The sequence below is a fragment of the Nyctereutes procyonoides genome, unplaced genomic scaffold, assembly GCF_905146905.1.
Source record: "Nyctereutes procyonoides isolate TBG_1078 unplaced genomic scaffold, NYPRO_anot_genome, whole genome shotgun sequence".
Taxonomy (NCBI): Eukaryota; Metazoa; Chordata; class Mammalia; order Carnivora; family Canidae; genus Nyctereutes; species Nyctereutes procyonoides.
The window spans coordinates 44581989-44598879 of record NW_026575046.1 but is presented as its reverse complement, the minus strand read 5'-3'; the positions used below and the strand labels follow the sequence as shown (position 1 = coordinate 44598879).

Sequence of the window (16891 nt, the reverse complement as noted above, 5' to 3'; positions counted from 1 at the left end):
AGAGCACAGGGATTGACAAAGTGGGACTAGACACATTTTTATTAAGTAATATAGTTGGATGCATGGATCCTCTTGAAACACCTTGAAACAACTTCTGCTCTAAGGGAATTCTGACCAGTTAGTAATTTTGGCAGGAATAGGTCACACACCTGTATTAATGTTTATGGAGCACTGTTCCATACTCTTAAGGAAACCATACAACCCGTATGCTACTTTAACCCCATTTAGTCCCAGAATCTTAGCTGTCCACCAGGGAATAATGCAGAACATTCAGTTCAGAGGTTCAGAACCGGGATTGCCAAATTTCCTATAAAGGGTCAGAGAGTAAATATTTTAGGTCTTATCAGCCATGTGGTCTCTGTCCAACTACTTAATGCTGTCTTTGAGGATGAAACATAAACCGATAGGGATTGTTATGTTCCAATAAAACTTTGTCAGCAAACACTGAATTTTGAATTCCACACAGTTTCACAAGTCTTGAAATACTGCCATTATCTAGTTTGCCAGCCACTGGTTCAAACTGGGACTTTGGAGTCTGATCTGCGTTTGGGTCTCAATTTTACTATTATTGGTGGTCGACTTATCTTAAAAAAATTACTTAAACTGTGGTCTAAGCCCCAGTTTCCTTGTTTGTAAAAGTAACATCTCAAAGGGTTGTAGGGATGAGGAGATTGCCTGAGATGGCTGAGTGCAGCGTGAAACGCACACTGTAATCACCGCCATCGATTTGTTTGTTTCCCGGCCCGAAGGCTCAGGCAGGAAGGGGCACCCAAAGGCAGAGCCAGGGCCCAGCCACCTCTCTGTGGTGGTGTGCACTTGAGAATCCAAAGCCAGCATCAAACCCCAGTGCCTCCAGCTCTCATCTCCAGGAACCCCCACTGGCCCAACGAGGCCTGTTCTCTGCCGCATTTGCTTCAAAAGAAATGTTACAACAGCACTTGACAATAGTATAGGGGAGGTCTTTCAGGAAAAATGACTCATGACTGGAAGTATACACAATGCTCTGCTCTTGAGGGGCTGGGAATGAGAAGAAGCTTGCTCACCTCCCTCATTATCCTTGTTATCAGCACAGGAGGTTTCCATGGCAACGTTGCATCCGGGCCCTCTCCAGCCGGTCTGGCAGACACACTGCCAGCTGTTCTGACCCAGTGTGCATCTCCCGTTGCCGTTGCACAAATCGGGGCAGCCATCTGGTTGGAGAAATGGAGAGGATGAGAAGGAGGGGCGTGAGGCCGCGCTGGGGCAGCAGGGGAGCCATGCAAAGGGGGAGCAAGGCCGCAGGGCAGCCACTGGGCCAGCCTCAGAGTGAGGCCCGTGCCTGCCTTTGAAAGAGTTGGGGAAGCAGGCAATGCATGCAGTTGCAAGACACAGTGGGGTCCCAGATGCAGGGGATCCCCAATGACACTGACCTGTGTGAAGGGATCTGAGGCAACTTTCCCAAAGTGGGGAATATTCCAGAAAACTAAACCAGCTCTGAGCTTACAAGCCTAGGTAGGATGTAATTTCCAGCTAGTAGCTCAAGATCGAGGTTATCTCAAAAAAAAATCTTTTTCTTTCTTTCTTTCTTTCTTCTCAGAACTACCTTTCTGTGGGAGACAGAATATTCCCTATCAACCCAGGACAGAGGCAAAGTGCCCTCTGTCTTTCAGAATTTTAATAATATGTTTATATGTGATTATCACAAGCTTCTTATGACTAAGAACTGGATGGTTCTGCTGGGCTATTTTCATATTTTTGCAATATTTACTTTTAAGGGGCACTTTAAAATGTTGGTTGTTTATCACTCAACCTATTTATTGTGTGATTTAAAGACACTGCCAAGTCTGATGGCCACGGAAGAAGCAGGTACTTAGTACCGTGAATGAGGAAAAAAGAAGAATGTGTATGTGTAGGAGGAATGAGGTGGTGTTCAAGTAATTCTTATTTTGTGGTAGCCTTTTCTTTCTTTCCTCTTTTTTTGGGGGGTGAGTATAAGTATGAAATCAGCAACCTGACTAATTCCCCATTGCTCTAGCACCTAAAACAACTGTAGCTACCAGCTTTCTGGCCTGAGCTGGGGCCCCTGTGACCTGGGGGAGGGAAGAAGAGGAAAGGTGGTGGGGGGCACTAAAGCAGGGTGCAAAAGTCTCTCCAGCAGAGCCTCTGTCATCCTCTAGAAGGTGGAGAGAGCTGTACAGAATTGGTAGGATGTCACCACCCTCACAAAACCTACTTGCTGGCAAGAATTTCTGGATATGTTTTCATTTTTCCTTTAACAGCTTTATTGAGCTATAATTTACATACCATAAAATTCACCTGTTTCAAGTGCACAATGCAGTGACTTCTAGTAAATTTAGAGTTGTGCAATCTAGGTATATCTTCTTACTTCATTTAAATAGACCCCAAATGGCCATTAATATAGTCCTCAGAAAGTAATTTCCCTGCATATCTGTCTTTAATTCTATCTTCCCCTCTGTTACCATGTCTATCTCCTGCTCTTTCTGCATATTTTTTTAAACCACACAAAGTGCAGGTGGACTGGGTTGTGGTGGAGGAATGAAGAGCTTTGCAATGATGGAGATACCTGATTTGAAACCATTCTGGCCCGAATCTTCAGAATCAAAAGCATGCATGCAATTCCCCTTAGTTCTCTCTCCAGTGTTCCAGAGGCCTTCACCTGCTATCTTTCTTCTCTTCTCTCAAGTACCCCTTATGAAAATGCCAATAAACCTAATTTGTGCATGTGGCTGTGGTGGGGATGTAAAGGACTCCTCCCGGGAAGGAAGGTCTGGAGGGTTTGAAAGTGAGTTGAAATGTACTTATTTAAGGGTATCTTACTTTTGAATGCTTGTTCTCTCCCACCCTTTCCAGAATGTGGTAAGGGTTAGGCCCTGAGAAAAGAGGGTAAGCGAAAGAGTTCTATGTGGGGAAGTCTCTGTAGAGAAGCTGAGCTGTCTTGAGAGGGGAAAGCAGGAGACTGTTACCAGAGAACCTGTTTTCTTTGGCTGTGTAGCCCACCACTAAATCCAAAATGCAAACAAAGCCTAAGCGTTTGCACCCCTCAAGAAAGACTTGCTGGTATTCACACCTATCCTTACAGATCCGAGTTGCCAAGATTCTCATTTCCATTCCTCTTCTTACCAAGGAGGTGACCCCATGGCTCTGGAGAACCAGTGACATCCCCCTTGTTCATACTGTGAGAGTGTTCAGGGAGTAGAAGTCATCCCCAGTTTCAGAGAAATACCATAAACATTTCAACAAGAGCAAAATGAAACTCAGTAGGAAAAGCCCAAGGGACATTTCAGAGGTTCTCAAGGAAAAGAGTGTATCTCCAACCTCCAGCCACCTCCAGCTTTACAATTTCTACCAGTAGAGTTTTGGTTGAATGGATCACAGGGAATACACTAAATGACAAACTTAGCAACATTTGCTCAGCATGCCATCTATTATATGTGCTTTGTTATTTAGCCACTTTGAGGTCCTATGTTTGACTAAAATCACACCCAAAGTCGCAACAGAAGCCTCATTGTGTAGGAAACCCACGTCTACTATATAAAATTTAAATTTGCAAAGAACACTAGCTTGTCAGTCAGAGATATGCATTCAAAATATCTGTGCTCTTAGATTGAAATGAAGCTTTTTCTCCCCGCCTTCTCTTTCTCTCTTGATTTTTTTCTCCCCCCAACCAACTGCAGTGAGATAAACAGACCATAGTAGCAGGTTTTCTCCACATCATATGAAGAAGATGAAAACATGAACAGTGGGAAGCTGGCAAATCTCTGAGAAGTTTCAGGATAGCTGGGAATTAATGGACAGGACTTTGCTTTTAGCTTGAAGAGGAAGAAAGTAGCCTTGGCAGGTGTGTGGTGTTGCTAGGCAACCCCAAACTACCCCCAGCACAAGTTCATTCTGCTGGTGGCCTTCTGAGGAGGTGATTTGCTGTGTTTGTAAAGTGCAGGGCCAGCTTCTGCTTAAGGAAAAACAGAATGCAGGAAGTAATTAGTCTGGGGGGCAAATAGGTGTCAGGTGGCAACTTTTCTCTGGAGAAGATCCTATAATTGAAGTTGGATTGGGTTTATGGGCTCCTCCTTGGGGGTCCGAGAGATCTCTTATATGGAGTTCTCTGGATTTCAGGCTAGCACTGCTGACTTCCTTGAATGTTGATCTCTGAGATCACTGGCACAGACTATGATACGGCACACTTTTAGTTCTTTGCACAGCAGGACAACTGGCTGTCTGGAGACTTTAGGTTCAACCATGACCCTAGACTAGCGATTCTCAAGTGAGGCTTGTTATTTCCCTTTTATTCCTCAAGGTAACATTTGGCAAGGTCTGGAGACATTTTTGATTATCACAAATTGGGGAGGATGCTACTGACATCCAGTGCATAGCGGTCAGGGGTGCTGTTCAATATCTTACAATGCATGGGACAGTCCCCATAACAATGATACAGCCCCAAATGTTAATAGTGCCAAGATTGAGAAGTCTTGCCCTAGACCCCAAACTGAGAGTTCCTTGTTTGCTGTTGGGTCACAGAGACTGGCCTTGTGTCAGGCACATTGTAGATGCCTGAATGAATGTTCAGTCAGGTTGTGCTAGTTCATTTCAGTCCGCTTTATCTATAAGTTCTCCTGAGAGGCATAAGAAGATAGAGGGGTCTCCTTCTCAAAGATCAAAAGAGAACTTTCAATGGCATCAGTGATATTTTGGGCTGGTTCTATCAGACTTCCAATGTCTTTGGCAGGGTGGAAATGGTATAGTTTCTAGGACTTCTACTCACAGAATTTCAACCGCTAAAAAACCCCAAAAAACAAACCATCAACACACCTACCAAGTAGGCAGGCTTTTTGCCTTGACACAAATTAGACTTGAAGCAGAACTTTGAGATTTAAAAAACCCAATCCAAATACACCCTTATATTCTGATAACTCCCGAATCTTCATCTCCAGCCCTCTGAAGTCTAATCCTGGACTCCAACTTGCATCTGAATATCTCCATCTGTTCACTCACAAGCATCTCAAACTCAAGAAAATATCTTTACCCCATCTCCCCTAAACTCTGATCCCTTGATTAAGGCACCTTCGTGTACCTCAATGCCCAAGACTAAAACCTTGGAGTCATTTTTAACACCCTCTCCTGCCCTCCACCACCTCTCTCATGTTTCGTGTCTAGTAACAACCAAGTCTCACCTGATTTTCCTCTTAATGATAAGAAGTCCTACCTGTCCTTCCTCCTAAATATCTCTGGAATCTACTCTCTGCTCCCAATCCCAATTCCATTGCATTAGCCCAAGCCTCCTCATCTTTGCTCTAGATGCTTGTGAAAGCCTCCTAACTGGCCTCCCTACCTCCGGTCTTGCATTATCATCTATTTCTCTCTTCAGGACACTGCTCAAAACACTCCCACAGCTTTCCATTGATTCCAAAGGAGAACGTGAAGTCTTTAACCTGGCTAACAGACCTTATGTGAACTGGTTCTCATGTCAGCCCATCTCAATAACCACTTCAGGCTTTGGCCAGATCAAAGCTGTTCAGTCTTTCTTTTTCTCCTTCTTCATCTGCTTAACTTCAACCTATCCTTCAAATCCCTACTCAGAAGTCATCTCCAGGAAACCTTTCCAAAGCTCCCAGATCCAGGCTAGCTACCTGTCATGGTGCCTTTATTCTATCCCATCCTACCCTACCCTAGCCTAGCTTACCCTACCCTACATTAGCTTACCCTACCCTGCCCTATTCACCCTACCCTACCCTATCCCATCCTGCTCTACCCTGTCCTACCCACCCCTACCCTATCCTACCCCACCCTATCCTAGCCTACCTTCTCTACCACACTGTATCACAACTGTCTAGCATCTCCTTAATACTTTGAAGTCCAGGTAGCAGCCACCTCCTTAAGACATTTTTTCTGTCACCTGCTGGAAAATTATTGTAATAAATGTGTACATAATCAACTATAATTTGAATGGTGCCCCTAGAATTGTGCAGTGCACAACTGAACAGCTGCCCTGTGCACTCCTGTTATGAAATAAATCTGTCAGGGCAGGTGCCACGTCAATCTTGTTTACTCTTGGATTGCTAATATTCAATAAATAGGGAAATGAATGAGTGAATCATGACTGAACTCATAATCTCCAACATCTTCAGCAGAGTGGAAATGCAATCATTTCCAAGACTTACTACACATAAAATTCCAAAGAGTAAAGAAAAAAAAAAGCCCCAAACCAAATGACAACAACAACAACAAGTCCTCCAATGACACAGTTACCAGGTAGGCAGGCTTTTTGCCTTAACAAAAATTAGGCATGAGGAAAATAATGTCTAAAGCACAGTAAAAAGGGGAGCATAAATGCACTTGAAGAAAGCTATAATTACCATAAAAGGCTTTTCTAAAAAAGCATCAAGGAACATTCTGCCATGTGCAGCAATTTAGAGGTAGAAATAAGTGGCTGACAGTGTATGAGGGGTGATGAGGGGTGGAAGGGCTATGTAGTACATGAGGGGTGCACAGGAGGAGTAGGATCTTAGCATTTATCAAGCACACTTCGGAAAAGCAGAGAGGACAGCATTCCACCGAGACAGAAATGCAAGTGAAAAGGGGGGCACTTGATGGGATGAGCACTGGGTGTTTTGCTATATGTTGGCAAATTGAACTCCAATAAAAAATAAATTAATTAAAAAAAAAAGAAAAGAAAACACAAAACTGGCTGCATGTGAATGCAGACAGGTGACAAGGAAAGCTGGAGAAGGGAGACATCCCTGCTTGGCTTATGAGACCACGAGGAGAGCTCTTGCATCCTGGAATAAGCCCTCGTGGAAAGTCTTCTGAATCAAGGGGAAAACCTTAGCCTTGCTTAGGGTCAGAGAATTCTGGGATTAAAACCTAGATTTGGGGCAGCCCGGGTGGTTTAGCGGTTTAGCGCCGCCTTCAGCCCAGGGCCTGATCCTGGAGACCCGGGATCGAGTCCTGAGTCAGGCTCCTTGCATGGAGCCTGCTTCTCCCTCTGCCTGTGTCTCTGCCTCTCTCTCTCTCTCTGTGTCTCTCACGAATAAATAAATAAAATCTTAAAAAAAAAAACAAAAATAAAACCTAGATTTGTCTCGTGTTGTCTGCGGGACCTCAAGCTGGTAGCTTCACCTATTCCCCATGTCTGTAAAACTATAATATCCTACAAATTAACCTTATTTATTGTCCTTCCCAATAGAATATAGTCTGCATGAAGTCTGGGATTTTTGTCTCCTTTGTTCATTGAGATATGTTCAGTGTCTAGAAAAAGAGTCATCATATAACAGACACTCAGTAAATATTTGTTGAGTGAATAACTTAACAGAGATGCTGATAGTTTATACAGATGCCACAGGTGTTAAACGAAATGATAAAGATTTTAGCACAGAACTTAGCATGTTGTAAATGTTCAGTAGGTAGTAGTTCTTTATAGGTTGTGTTGATACAGTTGCTATTACCAACATTACAATTAGTGGTAGGCTTTTCCCTGAGGCAGTTTTAAGGGCTGGCTATTTTTCTTTGTCTCACCTCCAGATCAGGAAAAAAACACAAGCCTATCCTCTTTCAAGTTAAAAAACCCCTCCAGTATCCTCAGTGTACGACTGTATCACATCCTAGGAAATCCTTACTCTCTATGACCAAGAGCCTAGCAATGCCAAGAGGAGAAACCCACAGAAGCTAGGGAAATTCTGAGGGGCAGGAGAGTTGAAGGTAGAATAAATGGTGGCTTTTTCTCTTGGGCAGAATTGTACTTTTGCATGTTAACTTAATTAGCAAACCCCTCTCCTCCCAAGTCTTTTAAATGTCACTGTTTTCTGAGCAAGAGCCATCCAATGTTGGAATGGAGAAGCAGGTACACACTGGAAATACGGAATAGAGTCTTCCATTGCATTCCAGAACTCTTTATTTTTTTATTTTTTATTTTATTTTATTTTTTTAAAAGATTTTATTTATTTATTCATGAGAGATGGAGAGAGAGGCAGAGACACAGGCAGAGGAAGAAGCAGGCTCTCTGCAGGAGCCCGATGTGGGATTCGATCCCCAACCCTGGGATCAGACCCTGAGTCAAAAGCAGATGCTTAACCACTAAGCCACCCAGACGTCCCCTAAGCCACCCAGGCGTCCCCCAGAACTCTTTAGAATTGAAGACAACTGAAGTGTTGGGGACCAGGAATCACCAGAGGTTCAGTAGCCATTTATACTAAACAGCAGTGGCAGACACTCAGAAAATTAATTTGGTGCTTCAAGACACTCTGGGGAAAGGCTCCAACTAATTTTAGAAGACTGGCTGCCAAAGAAGCATTCTGGTCCCCAGAAAACAGAAGGGCTGGTCCCTCTTGCTCACCTGTGTGAGGAGGAGGGAGATGTGGAGAGACTATGTTTCAAGGTACAAACTAGCATGGAAACTCAGCCATGAAGTTTGAGTGGCCTCCCCTGCTTTGTTAGAGAAGACACGGAAAATCCGGAGGCGGATGTTTTTCTCAGTTTCAACAGCCTCTGTATGTCTTAGAGTGTTTGCATCGGAGAGCTTATGGGGGATGCTGGGTAGGGACGGCTGGCAAGGCCAGTGATCCTTTCCATGGTCCGCTGCTTGTCTTTTGCGCATAGAGCAGAACTCATACCCCTCCACCCCAGCAGCAACAGAAGCAGCAGAACCTCCATGAGGTGATTTAAATTTGGATCCGGCTGTCTATGCTGCACGTTTCCTGGATGCACCTGGATTCTCACTGATCAGCATCGTTTCTGTCTGCCCAGGAAAAGGAAGGCAGTAGGCTTAGCTTGGCCTCAGAGAAAATGGTGAACTTAAAAAAAAAAAAAAAAAAAAGGTACATCTTGTTTTTCACTGTTTTGATGCTTTAAATTCTTATTAATGCATTTTCCCCCCCTAATAGTAGAAGATCATGGGGGGGAAGGAAACGGAGTTTAGGTGATAGTAACTGGAAATAGCTCTTCTTGGGAGGGGGAAGCTCATGTCAATTACTTAGTGAATTCAAGACTGAATCATTATCACTCAGGAGAACCAGGGTCTCACATAAGCCTGGGCTTCCCTTGGGGGAGCCTGCTTTCTTCCTCTGGAACATCCCCCTTCTCTATTCCACTTCACTTACCACAGGAGGATGTAGTGGATTAGTGCTAGGAAAATATCACCATGGTGCTAAGGCAAACACCAACGGGTACCATGTTGAAATCTGCTGAAAATCCACCTGCGAGTCTCTCCCTTGATTTAGATAGGAACAGTGCTTCTCAAAGCTTGGTCCTGGGACCAGCAGCATCAACGTCCCCTGGGAACTTGTTAGAAATGCACATCCTTGGGCTCCATCTCAGAGCAACTGAATCAGAACTGAGTGGGGCCTGGAAATCTGCATTTTAATTGGCCTTCTGGGGGGATTCAGATGTCTCGTCTGTGTGAGAACCACTGCTTTAGGATTAAGTCTTGAACCCCTAAAAGGGCCCTGAATGCATTATCTGCACTATCTGGCCCTGTCAATTTCTCCCTCTCAACTCATGACACTCAGGCTCTGCTCGCTGAGCTTTGGCCACACTGCCTTGCTAGGTTCTAGAATGTACCCTCGATCCCTCCTTGTGGACTTTTACAGATCCCTGTCCCTACACAGCACTCTCTGCACTCTGGCTAAAGCCATTCATACTGGGATTAGCCAGCACTTATTTCGAAGGCTTTTTGACTTCCAACCGAGGGTTGCTACCCAGTAGTGATATCATGGTACCACCCACTCCTTCTCCTGTGGCACTTCCCTGCCTCCATTCTAATTCATCCTTTGTTTCAGTGGGTCTCAACCTGGCTGCACATTAGAATAGAACTGGCCTACAGTCTAAGAAATCCTGATGCTAGGCTGCGCCCCAATTAAATCAAAATCTCTGAGGATGAGACTCAGGCATCAGTATTTTTATGTTTTGAGCTCCTCCAAATGGTTCCTGTGTGTGTGGCTGAGATTGAGAACCGGCGGTTTAACGCCCATCATCCTGGGAGCCTCTGAGTCTCCTGAGGGCAAAGACTCCGACTCTGTTGCATACGGCTGTTTTCCCAGTGCCCACCCCCGTGCCTAGCATTAAAGATATTTGTTGACTGAATGCATAAATAAACCGTGTGTGTGGTGTTTCTGCTGCTTCACTGTGCCCTTGATTCAGCAGCCAGGTAAAAGTAAGAGCTTCCCGCAGTCCGTACCCCAAGCCCCTGGATGGATGGCACTTCCCCCAAGCAAAAGAAACAGCTGGTTGCAGCACAGGCTCCAAAGCCACGCTGATGACAGCGGCTGTCGATGAGTGCTTGGAGTAGGTCCGTGCCTTTCAGCTTGGAAGACGCTGATACCTCCCGGCTGAAAGAGACAGACTAGAGCACCCAGCAAGGTAGATGAGAGTGCATCGGTAGATTAAGAGGGTGACAAGAGTCACACAAAGGCAGGGATGACAATAATAAGAAAGTCCAATGGTTTAATTTGGTTCTTGGAGGATAATCAAGTTGTTGTACCTTGTGTTGCTTATTCCCACAGCTGTCCAGCAAATAATGAATGTGGTACCTAGCCGGTATGGAAATAGGGACAAAGCGCGACTTTGATTTCTTATTTGTTATTTTTAACCATCCAATTTCTACACCCACTGAGCATCCTTATAGCCACAGGAGGGTCATAAAAATCCAAATAACATCTAGGAGGCCTGTGGGCACGGACTTGTTACTTACTGCAGGGCTGACGGCTCTCTTTTAACTAGTGTAAAATCAGGCCAATGATAAATCGCCGTGTATTTTGTTGTTGTTGCTGTTGGCAGCACAACTTTAGGAAATGTAAGGAAATCACTAAATGTTTGTTGCTAATAGATGTTAAAAGAGCTAGGCCAAGAACCTACCCCAGAACTATGGGTTTTGAATTCTGGATTTTAAAATGCTTTTAATACAATGATAATGGTAATTACATGATAATGTCATGTAGACATTTCTGTGTGCCTGGCACTCTTTTACATGCCTTTCATGCATTAGTAGTTCATTTCCTTGTCACAATCACCTTACAGTGTAGGTACTATTATTGTTCAGGTGAAGAGATAGAGGCACAGAGAAGTTAAGTAACTTGGCCAAAGTTGAAGAGTTGGTTAGTGGTGGAGGCAGGATTGGACACCAGGCAGACAGGCTCTGTAACCTCTGCTCTCAGCTAGAGTGAACCACTATCCTTGTTTGCCAAAACTGTCTTAGGTTTTGCACTGAAAGTCCTGAGTCCCAGGAAACTTTTCAGTCCCAGGTAACCTGGAATAATTCATCACCATCGAGGATAGGAGTGTGCACTGGGCTCTTTTCATTGGTGATCATAGAGGTATAAGGTGGGAATGGAGGTCAAGGCCTTTAAGGGCAAGGGGGAGGGCACAGAATTTTATGCTGAGTCACCTGTTTGAACATGTTGGGCCCTCCAACACATACTGGTCCATGGCACCTCAGTCCAAAGCACCAGGTCAGCTCAGTAGCTAAAGGGCAGAACCTGGAATGTGAAAGCAGTGGGCTCTGAATCCAGGCTGCCTGGGTTCAAATCTTGGCTCCACCCCTTGGTTGCATGATCTTGGGCCAAAATTATAAGTCTTTATTCCTTACTTTCTTTGTCTGTAAAACCAAGGCAATAAAAGTACCTATTCCAGAGGGCCATTGGGGTTTAAAGGAGAAAATACATATGACACACTTAGCATGATGTATAAACATGTAAATGCATCTAGTAAGGAGCAAGATGTGTACATTGTAAGTAAACACACATAGTAAATGTTTCAGAACTGATAGCTATTATTGTTGATGTTTAAAATAACGTCAAATGGTAGCAGAAGGGTCTATGTGGTTTAGGGAATTCTTTGATTTGCACTCAGCAATGAGGAGGGACTGTATACTATAGCTGAAACCAGGATCAGTATTGTCAGTATACCAAAGACCCCAGGAAGATGTCCTCCAAAGACTGAAATGGAAATGAGAAAAGTGAGGTAATTTTGTGAGAGTTCCATGAGTAAAATCAGCACATAATGGATGTGACATGTTATCTAATGAAGTCTCCCTAAAATATAAGAGGCATGTGAGGTGAAACTGTAAACCAGGCCCAGAAAAGTATGTTAACAGAAAGGGCTGGTCTGCCTGGGGTGGGGAAAGGGGGCCATTCAGGGATTTGGGACAGAGGAGTGGCTTGATTGGACTTCAATTTCTAAAGCAGTCCTTTGTGCTGGGAGAACGGACAGAGAACAGACAGGATCTGGGAGGATGTCCAGGAGGAGGTCATGTGGATAAGCCATGGCGGTGGCTTGAGTTGGGTATGCAGGTGCCCTGCTACTGTGACTCAACATGGCAGGGCTAATTCTATATGTGTTTAGGATTCCCTACACATCCCTCCAAAAAGAAAGACTTGTGGGACAGAGAGAGCAGAGGATAAAATACATTGTCCATAAGTAGCACTCTGGTTGACACAAACTTCATTTGGGAATCAGCAAATAACCAGGGCTGAAGAGGCTGGATTGTGTGGTGATTCTGTCCTTCCCTCCAAGTTGCTTTTCCATATTAAAGGCAACGTGTAGAAGTGGAGGGAAAGGGTAGCATGGATGGAGGAGAGCAGAGAACCGCCGGGTCACCCAGGCTCTCTCTCCAGGCTTAGGGCTGACAATGGAACATGAAACAGCTCCAGCAAATGACCTCTCTGACCTTCCTGATGTAATGACTTCAGACCAAGAGGCTGCATTGAGTCTGCCAGCTTCATCTAGTTCTTCTTGGCAGTAGAGCTTCCTTGGGCCAGCCCCAAATGTCCTCCTAGGTTATTGCTCCTGGACTTTTAATCCCTTTGCATTCTGTTTATCCCTATAGTATAGGTCAGCTTGACCCATCAATTGTGGCACTCAAACACACCTAAAAAAGTTCTATGGATCTATCTATCCATCTATCCATCATCTATCCATCCACCCATCCATTATCTACCTTTGTGCATACACAAACATATACATTTATTTATATTTATTAATCTGTCAAGACTTCCTTACCAACAAATTCCTCCAAATCCTCTGAAGACTTGTTCTTAAAAACACTGCGTATCAAATGGCCTCATATACTAGCTATATTATATCTTGTTTTATGTTACTTTTCGCCTGTACAGAGATAATAAAAACATTTCAATCTCTCCTTTGCTTCTTCACCCTCTTTTATTTCCTCTAGCTGAAATGGCATCTCCCAGCAGCCCTGCCCTTGTTCATCAGTCTAGAACCTTCTATCATTCACTCCTTCCCATCCTTGTGACCCATGTAACCCCGACTCATGAATTTATCCTGTTCTTTGAAACTGTATCTAGATGTATTGTTCTAGGTCTTTTCTTCACATTGTTTTTAGCTGATCAAGGACTTTGGGGGAAGTCACTGGTTGTCATGGGGTCTTTATATATAAATTTTGTGATAAGTCTCGATGAGGAGGTACATTTATGTTTGGCACAGTATGAGGAATAAGGAGATTTTTGTTTTTCTGAAAGTATATAGAATAGGAGTCAGAATTCCAACAATCTGGCCTATGCTATTGTTAGGTGCTATTCTTCAATTTTGCATAATGAATATGCCCTCAGGAAGGAGAGAGCTTCCTCTTCAAAATCCTCTCATTTATAGAGAAACAAAAATCCCTCCTTTCAAATATATCTTAAACATGTAAAACAGCAGTATGTTTCTGTTAAGTCATATTTTAGCTAAATGGATAATTGAATGGTGAATGGGAGCTGCTACTCAGCTGTTAACCTGCAGAGTTTTCACACGTGTGCGCGCGCACACACATGCACACACGTACACACACTCCCAAATTGCAGCAGAGCAATCCCCAGGAGGCAGAAAGCATGACTGATTTTTCCAATAAAGCTGAAAAATCGATGATCCTTGTAGATGGAATGCTCGCTTCTCTAACCACCTCAGAGTTTCATCTCCCTCTGCTATCCCTCCCAAACTAGCTTCTGTCTTTGCCCTGGCACATGTCACCAATTCCATGCCGCCAGGATTTACCCTGAGTTCTATTCCAGTTCTACTGAACGTACCTTTTAAAGAGGCCCTGCAATGCGTCTTGATTTAGAGATGCTTGGGTTTTATGTGGCTCTGGGAAATGTTGTTTAGCTTTTTCCGGAGCTCCAATAAGTTCTGATGTATGGCCGTGCATGCCTGCATGATTAATGGCACATGCAAGGACTCAGAGCCTTCAGAGGTCACCCTGTGTGTACTGAATAATACAATGCAGATCCAAAAATACCCTTGGATGAGAATCCTGGCTCCTCACAAATTCAATGGCATCGCTTGCTTTAGTTGACATTGCCTGAGACTTGGTGCCTCTCACTGACTGTGCTTCTGAGGAAAGTCACCTCCCCCAAACAGACATTTTTAAGATATAAAAGGCGAATCACTTTGGTTTGTTGGCTATTTCTCTATAAAATGTCAGAGGTGCCAGGAGAAGTAAGAAGGCTGGGGACACTAGAAGGCTGATATGCTAGAGTCTGACAGGACTTCCAAGTTCAGGGTAGCCAGGCCATGATGTAAAGCAAATTAAGCATCCACGTAGAATATGCTATGGTGTGCAAGGCTGTGGTTGAGAATTTAAATGCACCAAAGTCAAGAGATTCGAAATGATGGTTCCCACAGCAACTATAACTCAGTTCTCTGGTGAATATAAAATTAACTTTATTGCAAAACATGCTGTTCAATTTACGCCTTAATATAGTCATGGCAGAGTTACAGTTGCTGTGAGAACGCTAACTCTGAATTGTTTTGAATAATTAATTTAATGAAAAGTTGGTGGAAATGTGAACTCTGATAGAAAGTCAACTTAAATTTAGGGAAGTTGGCCAATTATGCCTATGCTGAAGAGTGATGATTCATTTTGGGAATCTGAAATAACTTAGTGCACTCTTTGGCCTGGGCGGTGCTGGTAAAGTGGAGAACCCCAAAATATACTAACAGGGGGACTCTCCTCCATCTCTGAAGAAACACTTCTGCAGGTGGTGACTTTATCAATAGAGGGTACCTTCCTGTTGCCCATATATCCTGATTTCGTTGCTGGCCCCCAAAGTAAGCCTCTTGCCACAACTACCTGGGGTCAGAGCAGGTGATCAAAATAGTGTACAGTAACACCTGGTCTCTGTCAAGTAAACCAAGATTTAGAGTTCAACCCCCTTGCTCACCCTTGTCACTGACAGTTCAGACTTACACCAATTGCTTTACCTCTCTGAGCCAGTCTTCTCACCTGTATGATGATGATGAGGACAATTTCCACCTCACAAAACTGATATAGGATTAGATGTGAGAGGGTGTGTTAAGAAGTTAGCACGGGGCTGGTAAGTTTTATGGCCAGTACTCAGTAACTGTTAGCTGTTATTATCTGAAATGGGAATTCATTAGATCAGTAAATTCAAAACATATGCAAAACCAATTCTTTAGCCTGTTATTTCAGTCCAACCAGATTTGGTACAAACCTGGAGCAGCAGGCGGGGGGCATAAAGACAGAAACATGAGTTGGCAGAAAGTTCCCTAAGCAGGAGTTCATCTTCAGTAAAGATACTCAAGGCCACTTCTATCAGAGTTCTGGAAACAAACCAATGTATCATCTCTTCTACCAGATGAATATTTCTTCCCCCCATTATCTCCTTTGCCATGAACCATTTGAGATCTTTTCCTCCTAATTCCTCTCCTCATCATAAAATATTCTATATCTGCTTTTTATTGCATATATATTTGTGTTTTATACATAAAAAGGGGTAAGATGTTTTTCACTCCCCCAAAGAACCACTTTTTACTGTTTGTGGTGATATTGCCCTCATTTCAGATGTCTGCACTAGATTACAGGCCTTATTCAAGTCTTCATGCTCCAAAACTCAAGAAAAAACCCTTCATTTATTTGGTTATTCCTTTGCTATTCCTTCTTTAAATCTAGCTCTTGACTTCTAACAAATGGGCTATTTTGGCCGCTAAGAAACACAGTATTTTTGAAGTTAACTCATGGCTTCTCACTATATCCTTCCCAACTATTCTCCTCAGATATAATGTGGCTTCTCTTTCTCTTTTTCTTAAATGATTCGGGAGGGTCACGCCCAAGGAATCTCAAGCCAGCCAGCACTTACTCAGCACCTGATGTATTCCTGTTCCAAGGCAGAGGATAATTTAGGTTCTTTCTGGATACTTTGTTTTGCTGTTGAAGGCCAGGTTTGGCCAAACCAGAGGAGTGGCCCCTGCCAGAGATCATCTTTCTTGGGAAGCACTGTCAGGGTTTTAACAGAAAGGGGCAAAGCCACAGCCTGGGAGGAAAAACAAATTAAAAGGAAAACTCCCAGCAATGTGAATTTCTAGCTTCTGAATCCACTCCCAGCTTGGCTTCAACTATTTTCTTTATGTATCAGCCTTGTGCTCTTTTCAGGACTTCTATCTCCTTCCCCTCAAAGCCTTGGCTTATGGCTTTTTACCTCGCTGTGATCAGTATCAGTCACATTTTAACATCTCCTGAAAGACATGATTTTACAACATTGCAATTGTTTGCTTTTACTGCTCAGAAAATATTTTAAAGTTGCATTACTTAGTGTAACCCCATCTCACTGGTGATGGAGGCAGAAACTTACATGTTAGGGTAGAGCTGTCCTACTAGGTGGAGATCAGTCAGATGCGACTTTAAAGGGCCTTGTTGATCTGGCCAGGTATTTAGCTAAACTTCACCTTGGCTTCTGTAATCTGAGCATGGCTGAGAGTGGAAACTCCAGTGGCTGACCTCTGCTGACCAGGGGAGTCTGTTTGCTTGAGAATCCTTGAGTTTTACTGTTTGCCTTTAGGAGTTAATTAGATCTAAAGGTTAGTTCAGCCAGGTGGGCTTGAATTTGCTGGCAGACCTGCCATGAGGGTCACCTGCATTGGCATTCCGTACACTGTACAGCAGGCTTTACTG

General features: G+C 43.7%; 1 protein-coding gene across 7 annotated transcripts in view; it reads right to left on the bottom strand.

The window, feature by feature from the left end:
* Positions 1–16891, bottom strand: part of TENM2 (teneurin transmembrane protein 2) — a 1067650-nt gene that overhangs the window by 112905 nt on the left and 937854 nt on the right. For all 7 annotated transcript variants that reach the window (XM_055325563.1, XM_055325567.1, XM_055325564.1 and 4 more), the window contains one exon: positions 1044–1190. In XM_055325563.1, coding sequence (XP_055181538.1) covers positions 1044–1190 — 147 coding nt within the window. The remainder of the gene's footprint in view (positions 1–1043; positions 1191–16891) is intronic.